Consider the following 20053-nt stretch of genomic DNA (forward strand, 5'->3'; position numbering starts at 1 on the left):
ACTTACACTAACCCTTTTCCATAAGTTGATGTTGACAATGTTGTATACATCTAGGTTCATTTTTTGTTTTTTTCAGTTTGTGTTCAGTTTTAAAGCTTGTGTTTTCTTCTTGATTTTTGTCTTGTTCCTTTGATGTTTGTCACTTTATGCTTGATATCATAGACTTTGTGGTGTGCTGTAAAATGTGACTTAATTCTTTAAAAGTGAGAGGACATTTTAATTAAACTGGAATTTACTCTGATAATAATAAACTCTGTAGTAGGTTGACTTCTTACTATTGACTCATAATGTTCTAACCAGCAAAATTATTTTGAATTAATAATGTACACCTACAAAAGCTCTATGTGTAAGAGAGCCTTGGGCATGAGACTTTGAGAAATCTTATGGGAGGATAGTGTAGTATCAAGGAAAGAAGAGTGAAGTACATGAAAAAGATACAAGTGCCCAGAATTCATAAATTAAATAAATTTAAAATCACTGGGTACCTATTTGCCAGGTCCTATGCTAAAGATAAAACAATGCACTCTCCATCACTTCAGCTTTTAAGAAGTTCACAGTCTGGTAGGGAGAGAGGCAATTTCAATACAGTGTGATTAGTGCTGTGACAGGATGATAAACAGTCTTAGAGAAGGTGGTACCTGTCAGTGAGTGGGCATTGCCAGATAAGAATGAAAATGGAAGGTGTCGGGGAGAAAGAAAAGCGAAGTTGTATGTGTTACGATGAAGAAGAGGCAGGACCTTCTGGGAAGAAGACAGAGTTTTGCCGTGTGAGTGAATTCGGACTTTAACTTGAAGGCACAGGGCAGAGAGAATGACAAACCCACAAAGAACCTGAGAAGATAATAAGAAAACTTGGAGCGCAAGGTGTCTCTAAATTCAAGAGAGAGACAGAGTGGCCAAGAGTATCAAACATCTGAGAAGGGTGAAGTAAGATTAAAGACTATCGAGTGTCCATTGGCTCTAGCAACAGAGAGATGGCTGATAACCTTGACGAGTGATGTTGTGTAGAGTGATGGGAAGCGAAGCTGGTTTGCAAGAAGTGGAGGGGTGAATGGGAGGTGAGAAAGTGGATGAAAAAGGCAGTAGCTGAAAAGGAAGGTGCAGTCAGGAGAGGGGTTTTTTGTTTGTTTGCTCAGTTTGTTTTTAATTTAGAGAGTTTGAAGATGTTTTTGTGTTGGTTGCATGAAGCCAATAGAAAAGGAGAGGATGGGGTAAAGGAGAGCAGGTTGGAAGGAGTAAAAAAAAACCAAGCATAGAAGGATGGGAGCATCTTCAGCAGGATGAAGGTGGGAACCCCTTCTGATACAGAGAAGCTGGAAAGGATGGGTAGGGATGCCAGGTAGTTTGTAGATGGCATGAAAAGAAACTAAAGTCTTACCTCTCTAATGGATCCCATTTTCTTTGCGAAGTAGGAGTTGAGACCCTGAGTTTAGGGTCTGGCAAACAGTAGGTGTTCAATAAATATTCATTATGAAGAAATAAGTAAGTAAAAACTTAAATATGGGAGAGAGGCTGATGGTTGGATAGTAAATTCTAGCAAAGTTACACAAGGTTATGAAAGAACACCTTTGGAGAAAAGGGGAATTTCCTGGGACAGGAGAGGATGGTAACTGAAAGCCCAGTTAAGATAGGTCCCCCATGAGTCAGCAGACAAACTCATCTGAGAGAAGGTTGTGTGATTGTTTTTCAGCTGCTCCCAGCAACCTTGGGCTTGGGGTTTCGCAAGCATCTGCCATTCTGGGAGGTAACATTAGCTAGTTTGGAACCATGGTCTGGGGGTATCTGTAGCTGAATGGAGAATGGAGGTGAATATCCTTGGAGATCAAGGAGCTGGTTTTCTGGGATATCATATGTGCTGTCAGTGATGATGTTATTGGCCAGGACGATGACAGAACGTGGGTGGAAAGACACACAATGCAGCAGGTACTGAAGTCTTTGATGCAGGCTGTATATGGAGAGGGTGAGGTGGCAGTTGGGAGACTGATCAGCTGATGGAAATCATCCTGCAAATTATGAACATTTGTAGTTGATCTTTAAAATCCAAAAGTCTAAACATTCAAATCTTGGTACATATCAGAAAATAAATAGTCACATATAACTGGCATACAATTAGCCTTTTAAGTCCTTTTCACAAATTTGTTCTCTAGCTGCTATTGCTCATTGATCTGAAAAATTAGAATTAGGAAAAAACAGCTTCTGAAAGTCGAGTGAAATATTTGTTTTCTGCAAAAAGCCAGGGTGAAGTGGCTTTATTTGGAGACAAGGTGAAGTTTTAGGGCATCACACATTAATATAAGCGAAGTATAATGAAGATACATTTGCACCTGTTGCTGATGGTGAGAACGTCTCTCCAAAGAAGCAACTGTTTAAAGAGCCCGTGCTTTCTCTTTTACCTGTTTCTGAGTCCACTCTGAAACATGGTTGATTTCCTTATGTTTGGAAGTGGTTCCTACCACAAGAAAGTGTGCAGTTAACCAAACAATAAGAATCTAGAAATCACCTATACCCGGTTGAAATTTGTGAAGGTTACGAACAAAATCTTGGGAAGCATGCGATGAAGTTGGTGCATTTTCTTAAGGTTTTATCCATAGAAAGTGTAAGGGAGAAGGAGAGGAAAAGAATAAAGACTGGTTAGGGTAGGGAAAGGGGGATTTATAAGACCTAGAAATATTGAGGCCAGGAGTGAAATAGAAATGTATTTGCTGTAGTGGGAAGGAAATTAGATTCCTGAATTCAGATCTTAGCTGTGATACTTCCACCCATGAGAACTTGAAAAAGTTATATAACTTTTCTCTGAGCCTCAGTTTCCTCAATCTGTGAAGTGGGCATAATAACGCCAAACGAATAGGGTGATGGTGAAGATAAAAGCAAGTGCCTTTAGGTAAAGGCCCCACCACAAGCCTGACAGGTTGGAGGTACCCATGAGGGGTTTTCTCCAGTCTAGGAATGCTTTTTGGTTTTTTAAAAAATTTTTATTGGAGTATAGTTGATTTACAATGTGTTAGTTTTGGGTGTACAACAAAGTGAATCAGTTATACATATATCCACTATTTTTTAGATTATTTTCCCATATATGTCATTACAGAGTATTGAGTAGAGTTCCCTGTGCTATAGAGTAAGTCCTTATTAGTTATCTATTTTATATATAGTAGTGTGTATATGTCAATTTGCAGCAACATGGATGGACCTAGAGATTGTCATACTGAGTGAAGTAAGTCAGACAGAGAAAGACAAACATCATATGATATCGCTTATATGCGGAATCTTAAAAAAAGGTACAAATGAACTTATCTACAGAACAGGAGTAGAGTTATAGATGTAGAAAACAAACTTATGGTTAGCAGGGGGTAAGCGGGGAGAGGGATAAATTGGGAGACTGGGATTGACATATATACACTTCTCTAGGAATGTTTTAAGTTCGTTGAAAGTCTACTAACTTTTCATTGACAACTAGGAAGCTGCTACTTTTTAACCATGTTTTGATTTTTGTTAAACTGGATCAATTTTCTGTTAGGAAAGACCATTGGTAATTATGGCATCAGGTAGAGCAACCTGAGGAGGGTGACTTCCTGTTTTCGGACGCTGCGTATACAGCAGCAGCAGCCCCAATCAGCCCCGCAAGGCCGGTGGTACCAATAAAGAGGTGGAACCCAACCCCAATTCAGAGGGCTCTGCTTTCTCATTCCACCACTACCCGATCAGTCAGTGCACATTCCTGCCCAATCTCACTGGAGATTTGAATTCACATTGTTTGCTAAACCTGATGCTGGGCCAAAGAGGTACTTAGTGGCATTTATGAAAGAACTAAAGATCAAATGACACAACCTTGCCAAAGCATCATTATCTTTCTGTTGAGTGATACTTTAAGCCTTGCTGTGCTTCTGTGAAGAGCGCAGTCTCTGCGGCTGGACTCGCTTAAGAGGACCATGTTTGAAGATGACGAATAATGTCTGGAAAGTGTGAGGTTGCTCCATACGCTGCCTTCCAACAGCAGGGGAAGGGGGTTTACTTTACAGTTGGACTCGTCATTGATAGCAAGCCTCTGCACATGGGATGTTCCAGGAAAACCTTCCGCTTCTTAAAATGGAAAAAAAGCTTCCATTTCTTAAAATGTCACTGAATCACTTATACTTTTCTGCTTTGTTATATTTATTTTATACGGAGGAAAAAAATTTGGAGTTATATATCTTTGAAACCTCACAGGGAGGAAAAATAATCAGGTATTTGATATCATTTGTATTTCTCCATTTAGGCTTTTAAAAATATTGAAATGCATATCCGAAGACATTCAACTTTAATAATTGTTGATGAAGTAAATCACTTGCTTCAAAATAGATAAAAATTTAAAAAACTATGGACCCAACAATTTCTGCTGAATTTAAGACCGCTTGTTTACAGGAAATATTTTCATGTCAGAAATGAGAAAAGACCTTTCTGAGCTCACATCTTAGAATCTTCTCTTCATCTTGACTCATATTTTGCAAAAATTTAATGTGTCTACCATGTTCCAAACACTGTGATAAGTATATAAAAGACAAAAATGAATAGGCAATAATCTCTGATCCCCAAGTTTATACTCTGTTGGAGGAATAAATACATGCAGGAACAAGTTAAAATTCAAGAAGAAATAGATTTGAGTTATGTACATAGCATTAAAGAGAGAAAATTCTTAATTTCACCTGAGGAAATCAAGGAAGTCATCCTGGAGGAGGTGAAATTTGAAGCAAAATTTTAAGGATATGAGTCAGATAAGTTTATGACTCATAAGGTTGAGTCAGATGAGTATGTGTTGGTGGGTAGTGAAGAGAGGACGGCATTGTGGGTAGAGGGGGGAAAATATCCAGAGTGTTTGCGGTTTTGAGAATATCGAGTAGTTAAAAAAGGCTATAATGAAATTTAATTGTGACTGAGAAATGGAAGGGGAGTGTGAACCTGAGGATAAGATTAACCAATAATTTTCTAAGTCCTTAACTCGTAATTGACTGGTCATTTATGGTGACCAGCAGAGGGGCTTCTCTGGGTGTAGAGGTGTCCAGGGGAGACCTCTTGGTCAAGAAAAATACATGTTCTTTCTACCGTAGATACGTGGACAGCCTCCCTATTTATTTTAGCAGAAATTGACACAGAGGTTGCTGTACTTAAAATCCTTACGAACTCTTTTGTGCTTTCATTTTCACTTTTTTTTTTTTTTTTTTTTTTTTGCGGTACGCTGGCCTCTGACTGTTGCGGCCTCTCCCGTTGCGGAGCACAGGCTCTGGACGCGCAGGCTCAGCAGCCATGGCTCACGGGCCCAGCCACTCCGTGGCATGCGGGATCTTCCCGGGCCGGGGCACGGACCCGTGTCCCCTGCATCGGCAGGTGGTCTCTCAACCACTGCGCCACCAGGGAAGCCCTGGGTCTTTATTCTTAATGATGTCTTAATATCCAATTACATTCTTATTTAGAAGATTTGTAAGGTGACAACTCAAAAAGCAAATCTTTAGTGCAGATATTAGGCATAAAAATGATATATTTAAAGATGGGTCAACTTACTAGTACATTCCTTATTGGGGATTTTGTAAATGTCAGTATAAGACAAGAAAGACATCTAAACAATTTTAGTCATAGGAAAAACAACAAAATAAAAAATACAGAAGAATAGTAAATCATATTTAGAGACATAAATTAGATATCACTGTCAGCCCACTATTGTTCTATAGAGCTGATTTAGGTGGGTAGTACTGATCATCGGTGATTATGCCTGGCATTTAAGACCCCAGTCTGCTTCTGTTTTAAAACGACCTTCAGGATTAGAACATTAAAAATATATATTAACCAGAGATAAGACTTATGCAGTGCTTACTATATGCCAGGCACTACTGCAAGAATTTTACAATATTAATTTAGTTAATCCTCTTAAGAACTTTATAAGGTAGGTACTGTTTTCACACTTATTTTACAGATGAGGAAACTGAAACAGAGTATTTATGCAGCTTGATCAAAAATCACATAGCTTGTAAATGATGGAGTTGGGATTTGAACACAGTAAATTGGTTCTAGATTCTTAGCCATTACACTTTTCTTCCCCTATAAATGGCAGTGTGTTTAGAAATACTAGTTTTAACTTTGGATAACTTGATCAAGCAAGCTAAGGAAATAAAGAACACTTTCTTCCTTCTAGATAGAAATACTAAATAGAATTTCATTCAAAAAAACACATAATGTTCAAGTTCTAGTAAAAAGTGAATACTCCCAATGTATAATTTGATCATAAAATATTAGTTTGAGCATTGGCAATACTTAGGGATATTTAGACACTCTTTTTGACGTTGGTCCTTATAAAGAAACGCCATAAATAAGAAGATGACTTAAAATTTACACATTTGCAACTCAGGTATGCAGAAATGTAACATTCTCAACCAGTGTATCAATGACAGAAAAGACTACATCTAGTCACTTAAATTAAATCCATCTCTTTAAATTTAAAACCATTTATTTCCCACTGACTTTCTCAGTAACTTCAGTACTCTCCTCTCAAGGACTTTCCTTTCTCCTTTATGGAGAAAGAAGAAAAGTTGGGAAACATTGTGATAGCTGCTAAGAGTTGTCTGTCTTGTAATCTCTGTTGCTACTGAGATCTGTCTCCCATTTGGGCTTTGCTGTTGGCCTCTGTTCCTGCAGCATCTGCTGTTGTACTAGGACTCACGTGTCCTTGGGAGCTACATCCTTCAATGACATTTGTGCTTCCATTCTCGGCCCCTGGTCCTGTGGTCCAGATCTTCTGTGCCTTCCTTGTCTTAACTCCACCATCTCTCAATCCAAGGCCACTGTCATCACCTTCTTGGCTCCTGCTAGAGCATGAAGGAGTTCTGGATCTTCTCCATGCCACAAACAGATAGAGGGAACTAAGGGCACTGTCTCCATCCTTCTCTCTATTGGACTATTAAAGGGAAGCCCGGCCCCATGGAAATCAGTATGGGAATTTGAGTGGTAGGACTTGTCAATGCCCATGAGAAGAGCTCCGTTCCAGGATCATTGGATATTTGTTGAAAATATTTTTTCAAGTTTGTCATTCGTCTATCTTTGCTTGTTGCTGTCTCTGTTCCCTCCACTATGCGATGTTTATTCTTTACTCAAATGTGCTTCTTGCCTTCCTTGGAAACACATTGTCTTTTTGTCTCAGAGTCTTTTATTGAGAGAGAGTTATATATATATATATATATATATATGTTAAGAATAGAAACTTGGGCTTCCCTGGTGGCACAGCGATTGAGAGCCCGCCTGCCAATGCAGGGGACGTGGGTTCGAGCCCTGGTCCGGGAAGATCCCACATGCCGCGGAGCAGCTGGGCCCGTGCGCCACTGCTGCTGAGCCTGTGCTCTGGAGCCTGCGAGCCACAACTACTGAGCCCGCGAGCCACAACTACTGAAGCCCGCGTGCCTAGAGCCCGTGCTCTACAACAAGAGAAGCCACCACAATGAGAAGCCCGTGCACCACAAGGAAGAGTAGCCCCTGCTTGCTGCAACTAGAGAAAGCCCGCGAGCAGCAATGAGGACCCAGTGCAGCCAAAAATAAGTAAATAAAATAAACAAGTTTATATATAAAAAAAGAATAGAAACTCTATGCTATACGGTACATTCTCATTAGTTATCTATTTTATAGGTAGTATCAATAGTGTATATATGCCAATCCCAATCTCCCAATTCCTCCCACCCCCTTCCCCCTTGGTATCCACACATTTGTTCTCTACGTCTGTGTCTCTACTTCTGCTTTGCAAATAAGATCAACTATACCATTTTTCTAGAGTCCACATATATGTGTTAATATACGATATTTGTTTTTCTCTTTCTGACTTACTTCACTCTGTATGACATTCTCTAGGTCCATCCACATCTCTACAAATGAGCCAATTTCATTCCTTTTTATGTCTACTTAGTCCACTATGGTGACCTAAATGGGAAGGAAATCCAAAACAGAGGGGATATATGTATATGTATAGCTGATTCATCTTGTTGTACAGTAGAAACTAACACAACACTGTAAAGCAACTATACTCCAATAAAAATTAATTAAAAAATAAAAGAATAGAAACTCTAGATCCAGGCTGCCAGTGTTCCGATCTCAATTCCATCACTTAATTTCTCCATAAACCTGAATTATTTGCTTACTTTTGCTAAGCCTTGGTTTTGTCATATATAAAATGGAACTAGTAATAGTACTTCCTTCATACGGCTGTGAGGATGAATGAGTTAATACATTTAAGTACTCTGAACTGTTCCTGACAAGCTGGTAAACTCATCATAAACATTAATGTTGAATATAGTGTTCCCTCTGCTTGGAATGGCATTTTTCTACTTTCCCTCCATCTTTAAGATACATCTCAATCTCATCATTTTTCAGAAGACTTCCATGAATAATACCCAGAGCTCTTTTGTTGTGGCCGCCTAAATATAGAGTCTACAACATCGATATGGCCTTTACAACATTTTATTTTAATTATTATATTACTCACCTTCCCCATTAGACTGGCATACTTGAAAGCATCACATTTATCCATATCGTTTCAGTATTTTTCACAAGGTATAGCAAATAATAGGCACTCATAAATATTTATTTAATATATAAATGCGGTGAACTTCTCTTGCCTTCATTCATTCGAAAGCAATAAACACTAGCTTCTCTCAGTTTCCTTGAGAAATCATCCCTCAGTTGCCTAAACAATGTGCAAACAGGAGGGCATCATCTGTCCTGCCCCCTCCCCGGATCTTCTACGTGTCTCTCCATCTTTCACTCAGCGCTAACTAGACTCCTGTTTCTTGAACAAGCCAAGCCCCTTTCTCAGAGCTTCGGCACTTGTTCTTCCTCCTGCTTGGGATACTCTTCCCCAAGGTGTCCTCACAGCTTGCTCTTACATTTGAGCCAGCTAGCTCCTCAAATGTCACAGTATAAGCCTGGAGCACCGCCCCCTCCCCCTCCATCCACACCGAATGTAAGTTCCACGATGTCGTGGGTGTTGTCTGGCTTAGAACAGTGCCTCACAAGCAGCTGTTAAGAGAACGGGTGAAAGGATGAACGAAAGATGAACGAATGAAAGAAGGTATGGCGATTAAGATTAATTTCCTCCCACCTGAGATGTGCTCATGACATCATGGTTTGTAGTAGCCCTGCAGCAAATCTTTAACTCTTCCTTTAAGACCTTGTCCACACCAACAAACTGACTTTTGAGGGTTAAGAAATGACAGTCTTATCTCTGATTTCCCTTCCTGTCTTTGTTCCCCAGCATCCTGTGATCAGTGGGGACAGTGTGCTTTGTATTTGTCCTCTACGTTTTTTTCTCCCGCTAGATGGCACTATGCCTTCAATATTGAAAGCTCTAGGTATGTTTAGGTTAGTTTTCTTTGTTCTTTTCTATACTATGCGAATCCTCATAATCAATGAATGGGTTCCAGTTCCAAGATCCACAAACGTTAATGACATGTGCTGAACTAACAGCCTTAAATACTACTCCTCTAAAATGAAAAAGTAGCTGGGCTGTATTGTATCTTATGAAATATTTATAACAGCCAAACACAAAAGCAGTAAGTACATTGGTTCATACAACACCAAAGAAACTTGATTTACGTGAAGATTCAAGTTTGAAGAGTTATCACACCCTCACACTGCAGAACTAAAGTGACACAGAGATAATAAATAAATGGAATAGATGTACACACACACACACACACACACACACACACACACACAGAGTATGGTTTACGTGATATAATATACTAGCTACATTTGCCAGAGAGCTGCTAAAGTCAGGTTTGATAACAAATGATTCCCAGAACTGATACTGGGGGGGGAGGGGGCAGTCCAAGTGCTGGAACATAGCAGTTCTACATTCATGGAAGAGAAATTTGTCAGTATTGCTCTTACATGGAGAGAGCTGCGTTAGGTGTGGGCTTCTGCTATCCAGTTCCAAGTTTATACAGACATACAAAAGAAATATAGAAATCTATATGATTTTTCCCTAACTTACATGGAATTCTAAGGAGTATGGGTAACACATTTTCCGAATCTTTGATTTACTTAAAAGAAGTTTTCAAAGGAGTGGTGAGAGTTGCCAGGTTTTACTAAAATACCGTATTCCCCAGACAGCAATTAAAAAATGTTTGAGAGGATTTTAAAATGTCTGGTGTAGAATCATCTCATTACGGTATAAAACCAATGCTTCTCAAAAACTTTAAGTTAGGTTTCATCTTACCATTACTCTCAGATCTAAACTTTTTTAGAAGGAAAGTCTCTGGTTCCTTGTAGAGCTCTCTGTCCTCTTTTCTCCATGCGTGATTGGTCCATGAGAATATTAAATACATTTAACATTGTTCTATTAAATATTCTTACTCTCCTAGGAAAAATACATTATTGCTTTCTTTTTCAGGGTAATAACAGAAATAGAGTCACAGATGTAGAAAATAACCTTACGGTTACCAGGGGGTAAGGGTTGGGGAGGGATAAATTGGAAGATTGGGATTGACATATACACACTACTATATATAAAATACATAACTAATAAGGACCTACTGCATAGCACAGGGAACTCTACTCAATACTCTGTAATGGCCTGTGTGGGAAAAGAATCCTAAAAAGAGTGAATATATGTATATGTATAACAGATTCACTTTGCTGTACACTTGAACTAACACAACATTGTAAATCAACTATACCCCAATAAAAATTTAAAAAAGAGTTTTATATCAGCTTATTGTAAATCCTCTATAAGTCAGATGTTTGATAGTTAATAAATATTTCATCTTCTTTATATAGTTAAACTCAGTTCATTTATTTAACTTAAGGATGAGGACGACTACATCAGCAATACTGTCACGATGCAATCCGTACATTAACGCTAATTTTTGTCTGCCTGAGTTTCAGTTCATAGAAGTTAAAAAATTTTGAAAGTTGGAATTTATTTCATAGTCAGAGAATAATGCAAATGGCAACTAATCTTCTTGGCTTGTCTCTCTTTTCTTAAATAGTACTTACTGTCTAAACTGTACAGTTTGGCTCTTGATTTTTCAGTGTGATCACCTTATTTTATAGCAAAGTTTCATCTGAGAAATTACACTGTGTGTGATTTACTTACATATAGCTTTATTCTTTTCCAACTTTGTTGAGTTATAACTGACACATACCATTGTGTAACTTAAAGGTGTTCAGCATAATGATTTACTACACATATATAGTGCAAAATGATTATCACGATAGGGTTAGTTAACACCTCTATCCCCTTACGTATTTATCTTTTTTCCTGTATGGTGATAATATTTAAGTTCTACTCTCTTAGGAGCTTTCAAGGATGTAATACAGTTTTGTTCACTGCAGGCACCATGCTATAACATCCGAAATATACAAGGAACTGATACAACTTAATAGCAAAAGAACAAATAAATCAATTAAAAAATGAGCGAAGGACCTGAATATATACTTTTCCAAAGAAGACGTATAAATGGCCAACAGGTACATGCAAATATTCTCAATATCGGTAATCATCAGGGAAATGCAAATCAAACTATAATGATATATCTCCTTACACCTATTAGAATGTCTATTATCAAAAAGGCAAGAGATAATGAGTTTCGGAGAGCATGAGAAGGAAAGGAAATCCTTGTGTACTGTGATGAAAATGTAAATTGGTACAACCACTATGGAAAACAATATGGTTGTTCCCTAAAAAATTAAAAGTAGAACTACCATATGATTCAGCAGTTCAACTTCTGCATATACATTCAAAGGAAATGAAACCAGAATCTCAAAGAGATATCTGCACCCCCCATGTTCATTGCAGCATTATTCACAATAGCTAAAACATGGAGACAACCTAAATACCAGTTGAGAGATAAATGGATAAAGAAGCTGAAGTATATATTTTAATGGAATATTATTTAGCCATAAAAAGACGAAACATCTATCATTTGTGACAATATGGATGGACTTTGAGGGCATTATGCAAAGTGAAATAAGTCAGATAGAGAAGCACAAAAACTGTATGATCTCACTCATATGTGGAATCTTAAAAAGGCCAAACTCCTCATAGAAACAGAAAGTAGAATGGTGATTGCTGGGGGCTGGGGAATAGGGGAAATGGAGAGATATTGATCAAAGGGCATAAACTTCTGGCTATAAGATGAATAAGTTCTGGAGATCTAATACACACCATGATGACTATACTTAACGATTCTCTTATTATATACCTGAAATTTGCTAAGAGATTACATCTTAAATGTTATCACCAAACACACAAAAAAAGGTAATTATATGAGGTGGTGGATGTGTTAACTAACCTTATTGTGGTAATCATTTCACATTATATACGTGTATCAAATCATCATGCTGTATACCTTAAACTTACATAATTTATATGTCAATTATATCTCAATAAAGCTGGGAAAAAATCAGTCATTCTCCTGGCATAGCTCCCAAGTTTGTGGAAAAGTAAGCCCAATAAAGAAACAATTACAATACAACATTCAAATGGTACAGGGGATACAAGTTTCTGCAGAAGCATGGAGTAGAATGTGTGAACTCAGACATTGGTCACTACTCAGTAATCTGGTGGGAATTTATCTTCTGGTGAATCTGTCATGAACCATTATGCTAATAGCCAGACTGGAGGTGGGGAATTGGCTTCAGTTCTGGAAAAGAGGCAAAGTGTGAAAAGCCTGAAAACTATCGCCAAACTAGGGTCTAGAATAGGACATCAGTTTCAGAGGGGACTTGATACCAGGAATTGTAACTGACCTCAGCAAAGAATAAAGACAATGTTAAAGACAGGATGTATACAAACGGGTAGTTCTTTAGAGATGAAGAGGAAGGTAGCACAAGGGTAGATTTTAATATGCTGGGATCCTAAGTATAATTCACATCATCATCCTTAAGAAGGAGAGATGTGCAAGGCTGGAAAGCAGAAGCCATGGTTGTCTCGTGGATCTCAGATCTTGATGGGCAACCTAACTTTATTCCCCAGTAGATGGTAAGAACGTGGCTACTGGTTGTTTCCTAGTAGGGTCAGGACTGACTTGAGAACTGAAGTGTGATTGAACCTACGTGTAAAGATGCCAGTTTATTTATCTTTATTAAAGGGGCTGGACATGGCAGATGTCCAGAAGAGTTTAAAGTTTTACCTTAAAATGTCTGTGTTGAATGTCCTTTAAAAGTTGGTTATATGACTTACATTCGATAAACATCAAGTATATAAAAGACTAGAGTTTTCAGGAAGCATCCAAAAATACTTACTTGGCTAAATACACAGAATTTTATTTTCTCTTCATATCAGGATTCCTCAACTTGGCACTTTTGCCATATTTTACCGGATAATTCTCTGTTGTTAGGGGCTGTGTCCTGTGCATGGTAGGATGTTTCAAAGCATTCCCACTCTGCTCTCTACCTATTAGATGCCAGTGGCACCCCCCTTTCCTGTGATGAAACAATACCATCAAAAATGTTTCCAGACATTGGAAAAATCACCCCTGGTTGAGAACCACTGCTTTATAGAGTTTGAAGAGATATATATCATTATATTATTTACACCATACACACATTTCCAAAGATTCCTCAATTCCTTTCCTAAAGGATGATTTGATTTCTTTGAGATGAAGGAATTTAAAGATGTCATCAATAGGAAGTCTTTTTTTTTTTTTTTTGTATTCCAATACAACTTTATTTACAGAAGTAAGTGGAGGGCCATATTTAGCCCACATGGCATAATTTGCCAACCCCTGAGGACAGCAGAGCATGAGATGGAAGAAGCCTGAATACCTGAATCCCACATGGAGAAAGAGCAGTAACACAGACCAGGATCACCAGTCTTGGTTTATTACATGAGTACAATAGCTAACTTCTACTTTGTTAAGCCACTGAAATTTTGGAGCTTACTTATTAAATAAGTTAGTATTGCCTTTACTAACATATAATTCTAGCATCAAATGAAGGAAATGAGAATTAAATATGAAAACTTTAAAAAGCCAACAAGATGAGCTTAAGGCAAAGCCACAAAATTTTGTTCACTTGCTTACCTGTTCCCTGAACCATTCTGGCTCCTAGAACCATTTTTTTTTCTCATGCTTTTCTTCCCACTCTCCTGCCCCTATCTCACACTCTATTATATGGTCAAATCAAAATGAGGTTCAACATGATATATCTTATTCCATAGGTCTATTTTAATACTGTACTGGCTACACTTAACTCTGTACATACATATTTTTTTAAAACATCTTTATTGGAGTATAATTGCTTTACAATGGTGTGTTAGTTTCTGCTGCATAACAAAGTGAATCAGCTATACATATACATACATCCCCATATCTCCTCCCTCTTGCGTCTCCCTCCCACCCTCCCTATCCCACCTCTCTAGGTGGTCACAAAGCACCGAGCTGATCTCCCTGTGCTATGCAGCTGCTTCCCACTAGCAATCTGTTTTACATTTGGTAGCGTATATATGTCCATGCATATTTTTAAGAGCAACCACCAACACCACTTCCCTGGAGATGCTTAATTTTATCACTCTTCACTGGTCACTACAAAATTAAATAAGTTACAACAAAAACAAGCCAGACTGATTGAGAAGATTCATTTATTTTTTAGGAGATAGAACAGTGAAGTTTGATTTTTCTATAAACAAACCAGTCAACCAACTGTGCTGGAGAATTTGTCATGGTCACATGGACTCTAAGTGACTGTTGGAACTGCCACATGAAAACTTTAAGGAGGATTGGTCTTCATTATGCTAGCTTGCATCTTTTCACTGCTAGTATGTTTTTAAAAATACTCAATACGCATTTAAAAATACTCATAACAAACACTCATTTGTTGATAAAAAAGTACTCTCCTGTAATGCAGGACATAATATTCAAAAAGGCCCTTGGGAGATGGTGCTAATCTGTTGCTAGCTTGGCTCTCGGAAGCTTGGAAAATAAAGGCTCACACTAAGTGAAACAGAAATGTCGTCATAGATGGTGATGAAGGGATTAAACACTCAGAGAGATGGGAAGTCCAGAGTGAGTATGCTCTATGAGGCTTCTGTTATTGTGGGATTCTATCACCCCAGTGTAGTCAGGGAGCCCAGGTCTGTGATGACATATCTTATCATCAGCCTAGCCTAGAGGATGCAACCACCCCTGAGAGCTTTTCTGCAATGTTCCTGCCCCTCCCACATTATTGCTTAATAAACGGTGTCTTCTAGGCTAGTGTACTTAGATGTGTTAGACCTAAATCCCATGTTTGTTCCCCTACATCTTAGATGTGTCGGATCCAACTCCTATATTTGTTCTGCTACATCTTACTACTTCTTAAGTAATAAACAAACAAACAAAAAAACTCAGTAAACTCCACATCATGTGCTGCCTGAGTGGGCATAACCCTAAGGTCATCATGCGACTCAGAGGACAAAAACACCCACCCTAAGTGAACACAGCCTGCCTCATTTCATAGTTGCATCAGCAGAGAAACCTGCTGTTGTATCTTCCACCTTGAGCGTGAAAAAAATTCTCCCCTCGCCTTGGCATTCCTTCCCAGCTGCCCCAATTTTTCAAAACCCCATGTTCCTGGGCGCTCAGGTGGCCTACTCTGCTTACTTTCTAAGATCAGATGAATGTGACCATTTCAGCGTGTTAAATCTCTTACACATATTTGAAATTTCTTTTTTTTTTTTACCATTGTAATCTTTTTTTTTTTTACATCTTTATTGGAGTATAATTGCTTTACAATGGTGTGTTAGTTTCTGCTTCATAACAAAGTGAATCAGTTATACATATACATGTGTTCCCATGATGAAATGTCATTAATCCCAGTCAACTGACAGAATCTACTAGAAGTTGAACTTCCGTAAACTTTATAAAAAGTTACAGCACCGTCACTGGCTGTTTCATTGAGAAACGCTTACTTGTACTTGAACTTTCAGTATATTTATAAGGTTTTGAATTCTAATTTGGTACTTTTATCATAGACGATCTCCATCTCTCCATGGATTTCTAAGGGAGTTTCTGAGAGTTTTTAGGAAATGTGTTTATTTCATATGGCTCTACTGAAATTTGGCATCTCCTGGCAATGCCACCTAGCACCCCCTTTCCTTTTCTCTAAAGCCAGACAAAAATGGATAGAATTCCCATATTTTACTCAATAAACACACTTCAGCCAGAAAATGTTTCAAATGTTGACTCAGATTCAGGTGTAAGATGTGTTTTATCTGAATCTATTTTCCTTTTGTATAGCTTCACAGCTTTCTGAAACAGAATACTCTCAATCTTGATGTGGAGCTCTGTTTGAGAGGTTCTATGAGGCAAAGCAGAAGGAAACCAGGTGCACACCACATATTACTGAATGGAAAATATTTCATTAGATTGTATATAATAGTCTCCAGATGAGAGGGAGTGGCTATAGGAACATCTAACTAAACATTCAATAAAACTGGAGAGAGGGAATAACCCAACCAATGTGTCCAAAAGAGTGCTTCACCAAATAAAGAGGATGTCCAATAAATAGATGAAAATGAGAAAATATTATGAAATATTACACTTTGAGGAAATGAGCTGAAAAGGAATAAAACACTACCTGAATACATAAAACAGTGAGACAGTAAGATTCTGAATCAAGCTATATGGAGAGAACATTTGAAAGCCTAGATGCTGAGTGCTTTGAAGGCAACACAGATAATATAATTCTATGCAATACTGTATATACATTTAATTAGAGATTTTATTCTACTTACAAGTATCTTGGACCATTTTTTGGTGTATTTAAGTTATTTCATATGCAATAATAGAGCAGAAATAATTACCAGTTTCTACTTTCCTAAGTAATCTCAAGATTTGCATAGGATATGTTCATTCATATTGGAATCTGAATGTTATTTTTGAGTTTGACTCAATTAACATTTTCACTGTCATGAGTGGGAAGATTCAGTATTGTCAAGATGTTAATTCCTCCCAACTTGATCTGTAGATTCAATGTGATCAAAATCCCAGCAAGTTATTTTGTGGATATTGACAAAACAATTCCAAAGTTTATATGGAAAGACAAAAGACTCAGAATAGATAATGCAGTACTGCAGAAGAACAAAGTTGGAGGATTGACACTATCTGACTTCAACATCTGCTATAAAGTGATAGTAATTAATGTAGCATGGTACTAGCTAAAGAACAGGAAAATGGATCAATGCAACAGAATACAGAGCCCAGAAATGGACCGACACAAATACAGTCAACTGATCTTTGACAAAAGACCAAAGGCAATTTAATGGAGAAAGTCTTTTCAACAAGTGGTTTTGGAGTAATTGGACACTCATGCAAAAAAAAAAAAAAAAAAAGTCCAGATATATATCTTACATCTTTCATGAAATTAACTAAAAATGAATCATAGCTCTAAATGTAAAATATAAAACTTCTGTAAGACAACATAAGATAAAATATAGATAAACTTAGTTTTATGGTGAGTTTTTAGATACAACAATAAAAGGATAATCCTTAAAAGAAAAACTAATCACTTGGAATTTATTAAATTAAAATCTGCTCTGTGAAAGACACTGTTAAGAGGATGAAAAGACAAGGCACAGACTGAAACATATTCCTGATAAAAACTTGTATCCAAAATATACAAAGAGCTCTTAAAACTCAACGATAAGCAAAAAAATTTTTAATAGGCAAAAGATCTGAAGATACTTCATTAAAGAAGACATGCATATGGCATATAAACATACAAAAGTTGCTCAGCATCATATAGGATTAGGGAACTGCAAATTAAAACAATGAGGCCACCACCACACGCCTATTAAAATGGCTAAAATCCAAAAAAATGGACAATACCAAATGCTACAGAGACTATGGAGCAAAGCAACTCTCATTCATTACTGGTGGGAATGGAAAATGGTACTTTGGAAGACAGCACGGCAGCTTCTTACGAAACTACAATCTTACTGTACTATCCAGAAATCACATTTCTAGATATTTTCCCAGCTGAGCTGAAAACTTATGTTCACACAAAACCCTGCACACATACGCTTATAGCAGCTTTATTCCTAATTGCCAAAAAATTGATAGCCACTAAGATGTCCTTCAATAGGTGAATGCACAACCAAATTGTAGTCATATGGAATATTATCTAATGAATAAAAGAAATGAGCTATAGAGCCATGGAGAGAAATAGAGAAATCATACAAGTGTATCAGTTAAGTGAGAGGTGCCAGTCTGGAAAGGCTAATTATTATATGATTGCAACTATGATATTCTGCAAAAGAGAAAACTACAGAGACAGTAAAAAGTTTGATAGTTGCCGGCGATCTGGGGAGTAGTGGTGGTGGGAAAGATGAATACATGAAGTGCAGGGGATTTTTAGGGCAGTGAAGTTATTTCATATGACACTGTAATGGTGGATATATGACATTATATATTTGTCAAAGCCCAGAGAACTCTACCACACAAAGAGCAACTTTTAATGTAAACTATGGACTTCAGTTAATAATATTGTATCAAAAGTGACTCATTAATTGTTAACAGATGTACCACAATCCTGCAAGATCTTAATAATAGGGAAGACTGTATCTGGGGTAAGGGTGTATATGAGAACTCAGCACTATCTGCTCATTTTTTAAAATAAGTATAAAACCATTAAGAGTGAAGCCTATTGGGGCTTCCCTGGTGGCGCAGTGGTTGAGAATCCACCTGCCAATGCAGGGGACACGGGTTCGAGCCCTGGTCCGGGGAGATCCCACATGCCGTGGAGCAACTAAGCACGTGCACCACCACTACTGAAGCCCACGCACCTAGAGCCCGTGCTCCACAACGAGAGAAGCCACCGCAATGAGAAAGCCGCGCACTGCAACGAAGAGTAGCCTCCGTTCGCTGCAACTAGAGAAAGCCTGCGTGCAGCAACGAAGACCCAACGCAGCCAAAAATAAAAACTATAGCCTATTAATTTAAAAAATACAAGATAAATGGAATTTGAGTATGAAAATTTCATCGATAGATTTTTTATTCCATAAAAAACCTTTTTAGATACATTTCAAGAAATTAATGTTAAATTTTGCTATAGTGCCAAAGAAGAATATCCATCACTGTCTGCAAAGGCTGTTAAAATACCCTTTCATTCTTCAGCTACATACCTGTGTGAAGCTGCATATTCTTTATGTAGTTCAACCAAAACAACATGTCACATCCGAGTAAATGTAGAAGTGGATACGAGAATCTAGCTGTCTTCTAGTAATCCCAATATTAATGATTTACAAAAAACTGAGGAATGCCAGTCTTCTCGCTAATTTTTGAATAAATATTTTCATAAAAATTGTTATTTATATCAGCTTATTATTTCAATTTTTAAATAAATCAAAAGTACTTTAAAAAGCAAGTGGGGAGCTACTTTGAGACTAGGTAAATATTTCATTTCTTTCAAACTTTCACTCTTTTTTTTTAAACATCCACTGATTATTCTTTCTTGAATCAACTTTTACTGTGGTGGTGACTGCCAGAAGGGGATATTCTAAATTCATCATTCTTTCTGGCTTTAATGGTTGGCATTTTACTGTTATGTAGAGTAATCCTTTCTTTCACTCCCTTATTCACTCATTCATTACATATTTATATCAACATGGACTCATGGATTCCAATCTTACTCAATGAGTTATAATTAATTGTTATCATTATTTATTCTGCTGCTGAAATTGTCCCATATTTGGACAGTAAGAGCCCTTTTTTTTTTTTTTTTTTCCGGTACACGGGCCTCTCACTGTTGTGGCCTCTCCCGTTGCGGAGCACAGGCTCTGGATGCGCAGGCTCAGAGGCCATGGCTCATAGGCCCAGCCATTCCGCGGCATGTGGGATCTTCCCGGACTGGGGCACGAACCCGTGTCCCCTGCATCGGCAGGCGGACTCTCAACCACTGCGCCACCAGGGAAGCCCAAGAGCCCTTTTAAGGTGATTCCTTTGCTCCTTTGCCATGTCCAAATATTCTTCAATCCCTTCTTTCCTTTCTGGTACCACACAGAATTCTAGCTCCACCTTATACCTTTCTTGCTCTGGAATCATCCGTTTTCCCAAGAAGTCCTGAA

At 37.9% G+C, this 20053-nt stretch overlaps 1 protein-coding gene across 1 annotated transcript in view; it reads right to left on the reverse strand.

The window, feature by feature from the left end:
• Window positions 1-7343: 7343 nt before the first annotated feature.
• Window positions 7344-20053, reverse strand: part of UFM1 (ubiquitin fold modifier 1) — a 124688-nt gene continuing 111978 nt past the window's right edge. Inside the window, exon 5 of the mRNA XM_067713223.1 lies at window positions 7344-16287. Within this exon, the coding sequence (XP_067569324.1) occupies window positions 16146-16287 (142 nt within the window). The 3' untranslated portion in view covers window positions 7344-16145. The remainder of the gene's footprint in view (window positions 16288-20053) is intronic.

This window comes from Pseudorca crassidens, chromosome 18 (assembly GCF_039906515.1).
Source record: "Pseudorca crassidens isolate mPseCra1 chromosome 18, mPseCra1.hap1, whole genome shotgun sequence".
Lineage (NCBI taxonomy): Eukaryota > Metazoa > Chordata > Mammalia > Artiodactyla > Delphinidae > Pseudorca > Pseudorca crassidens.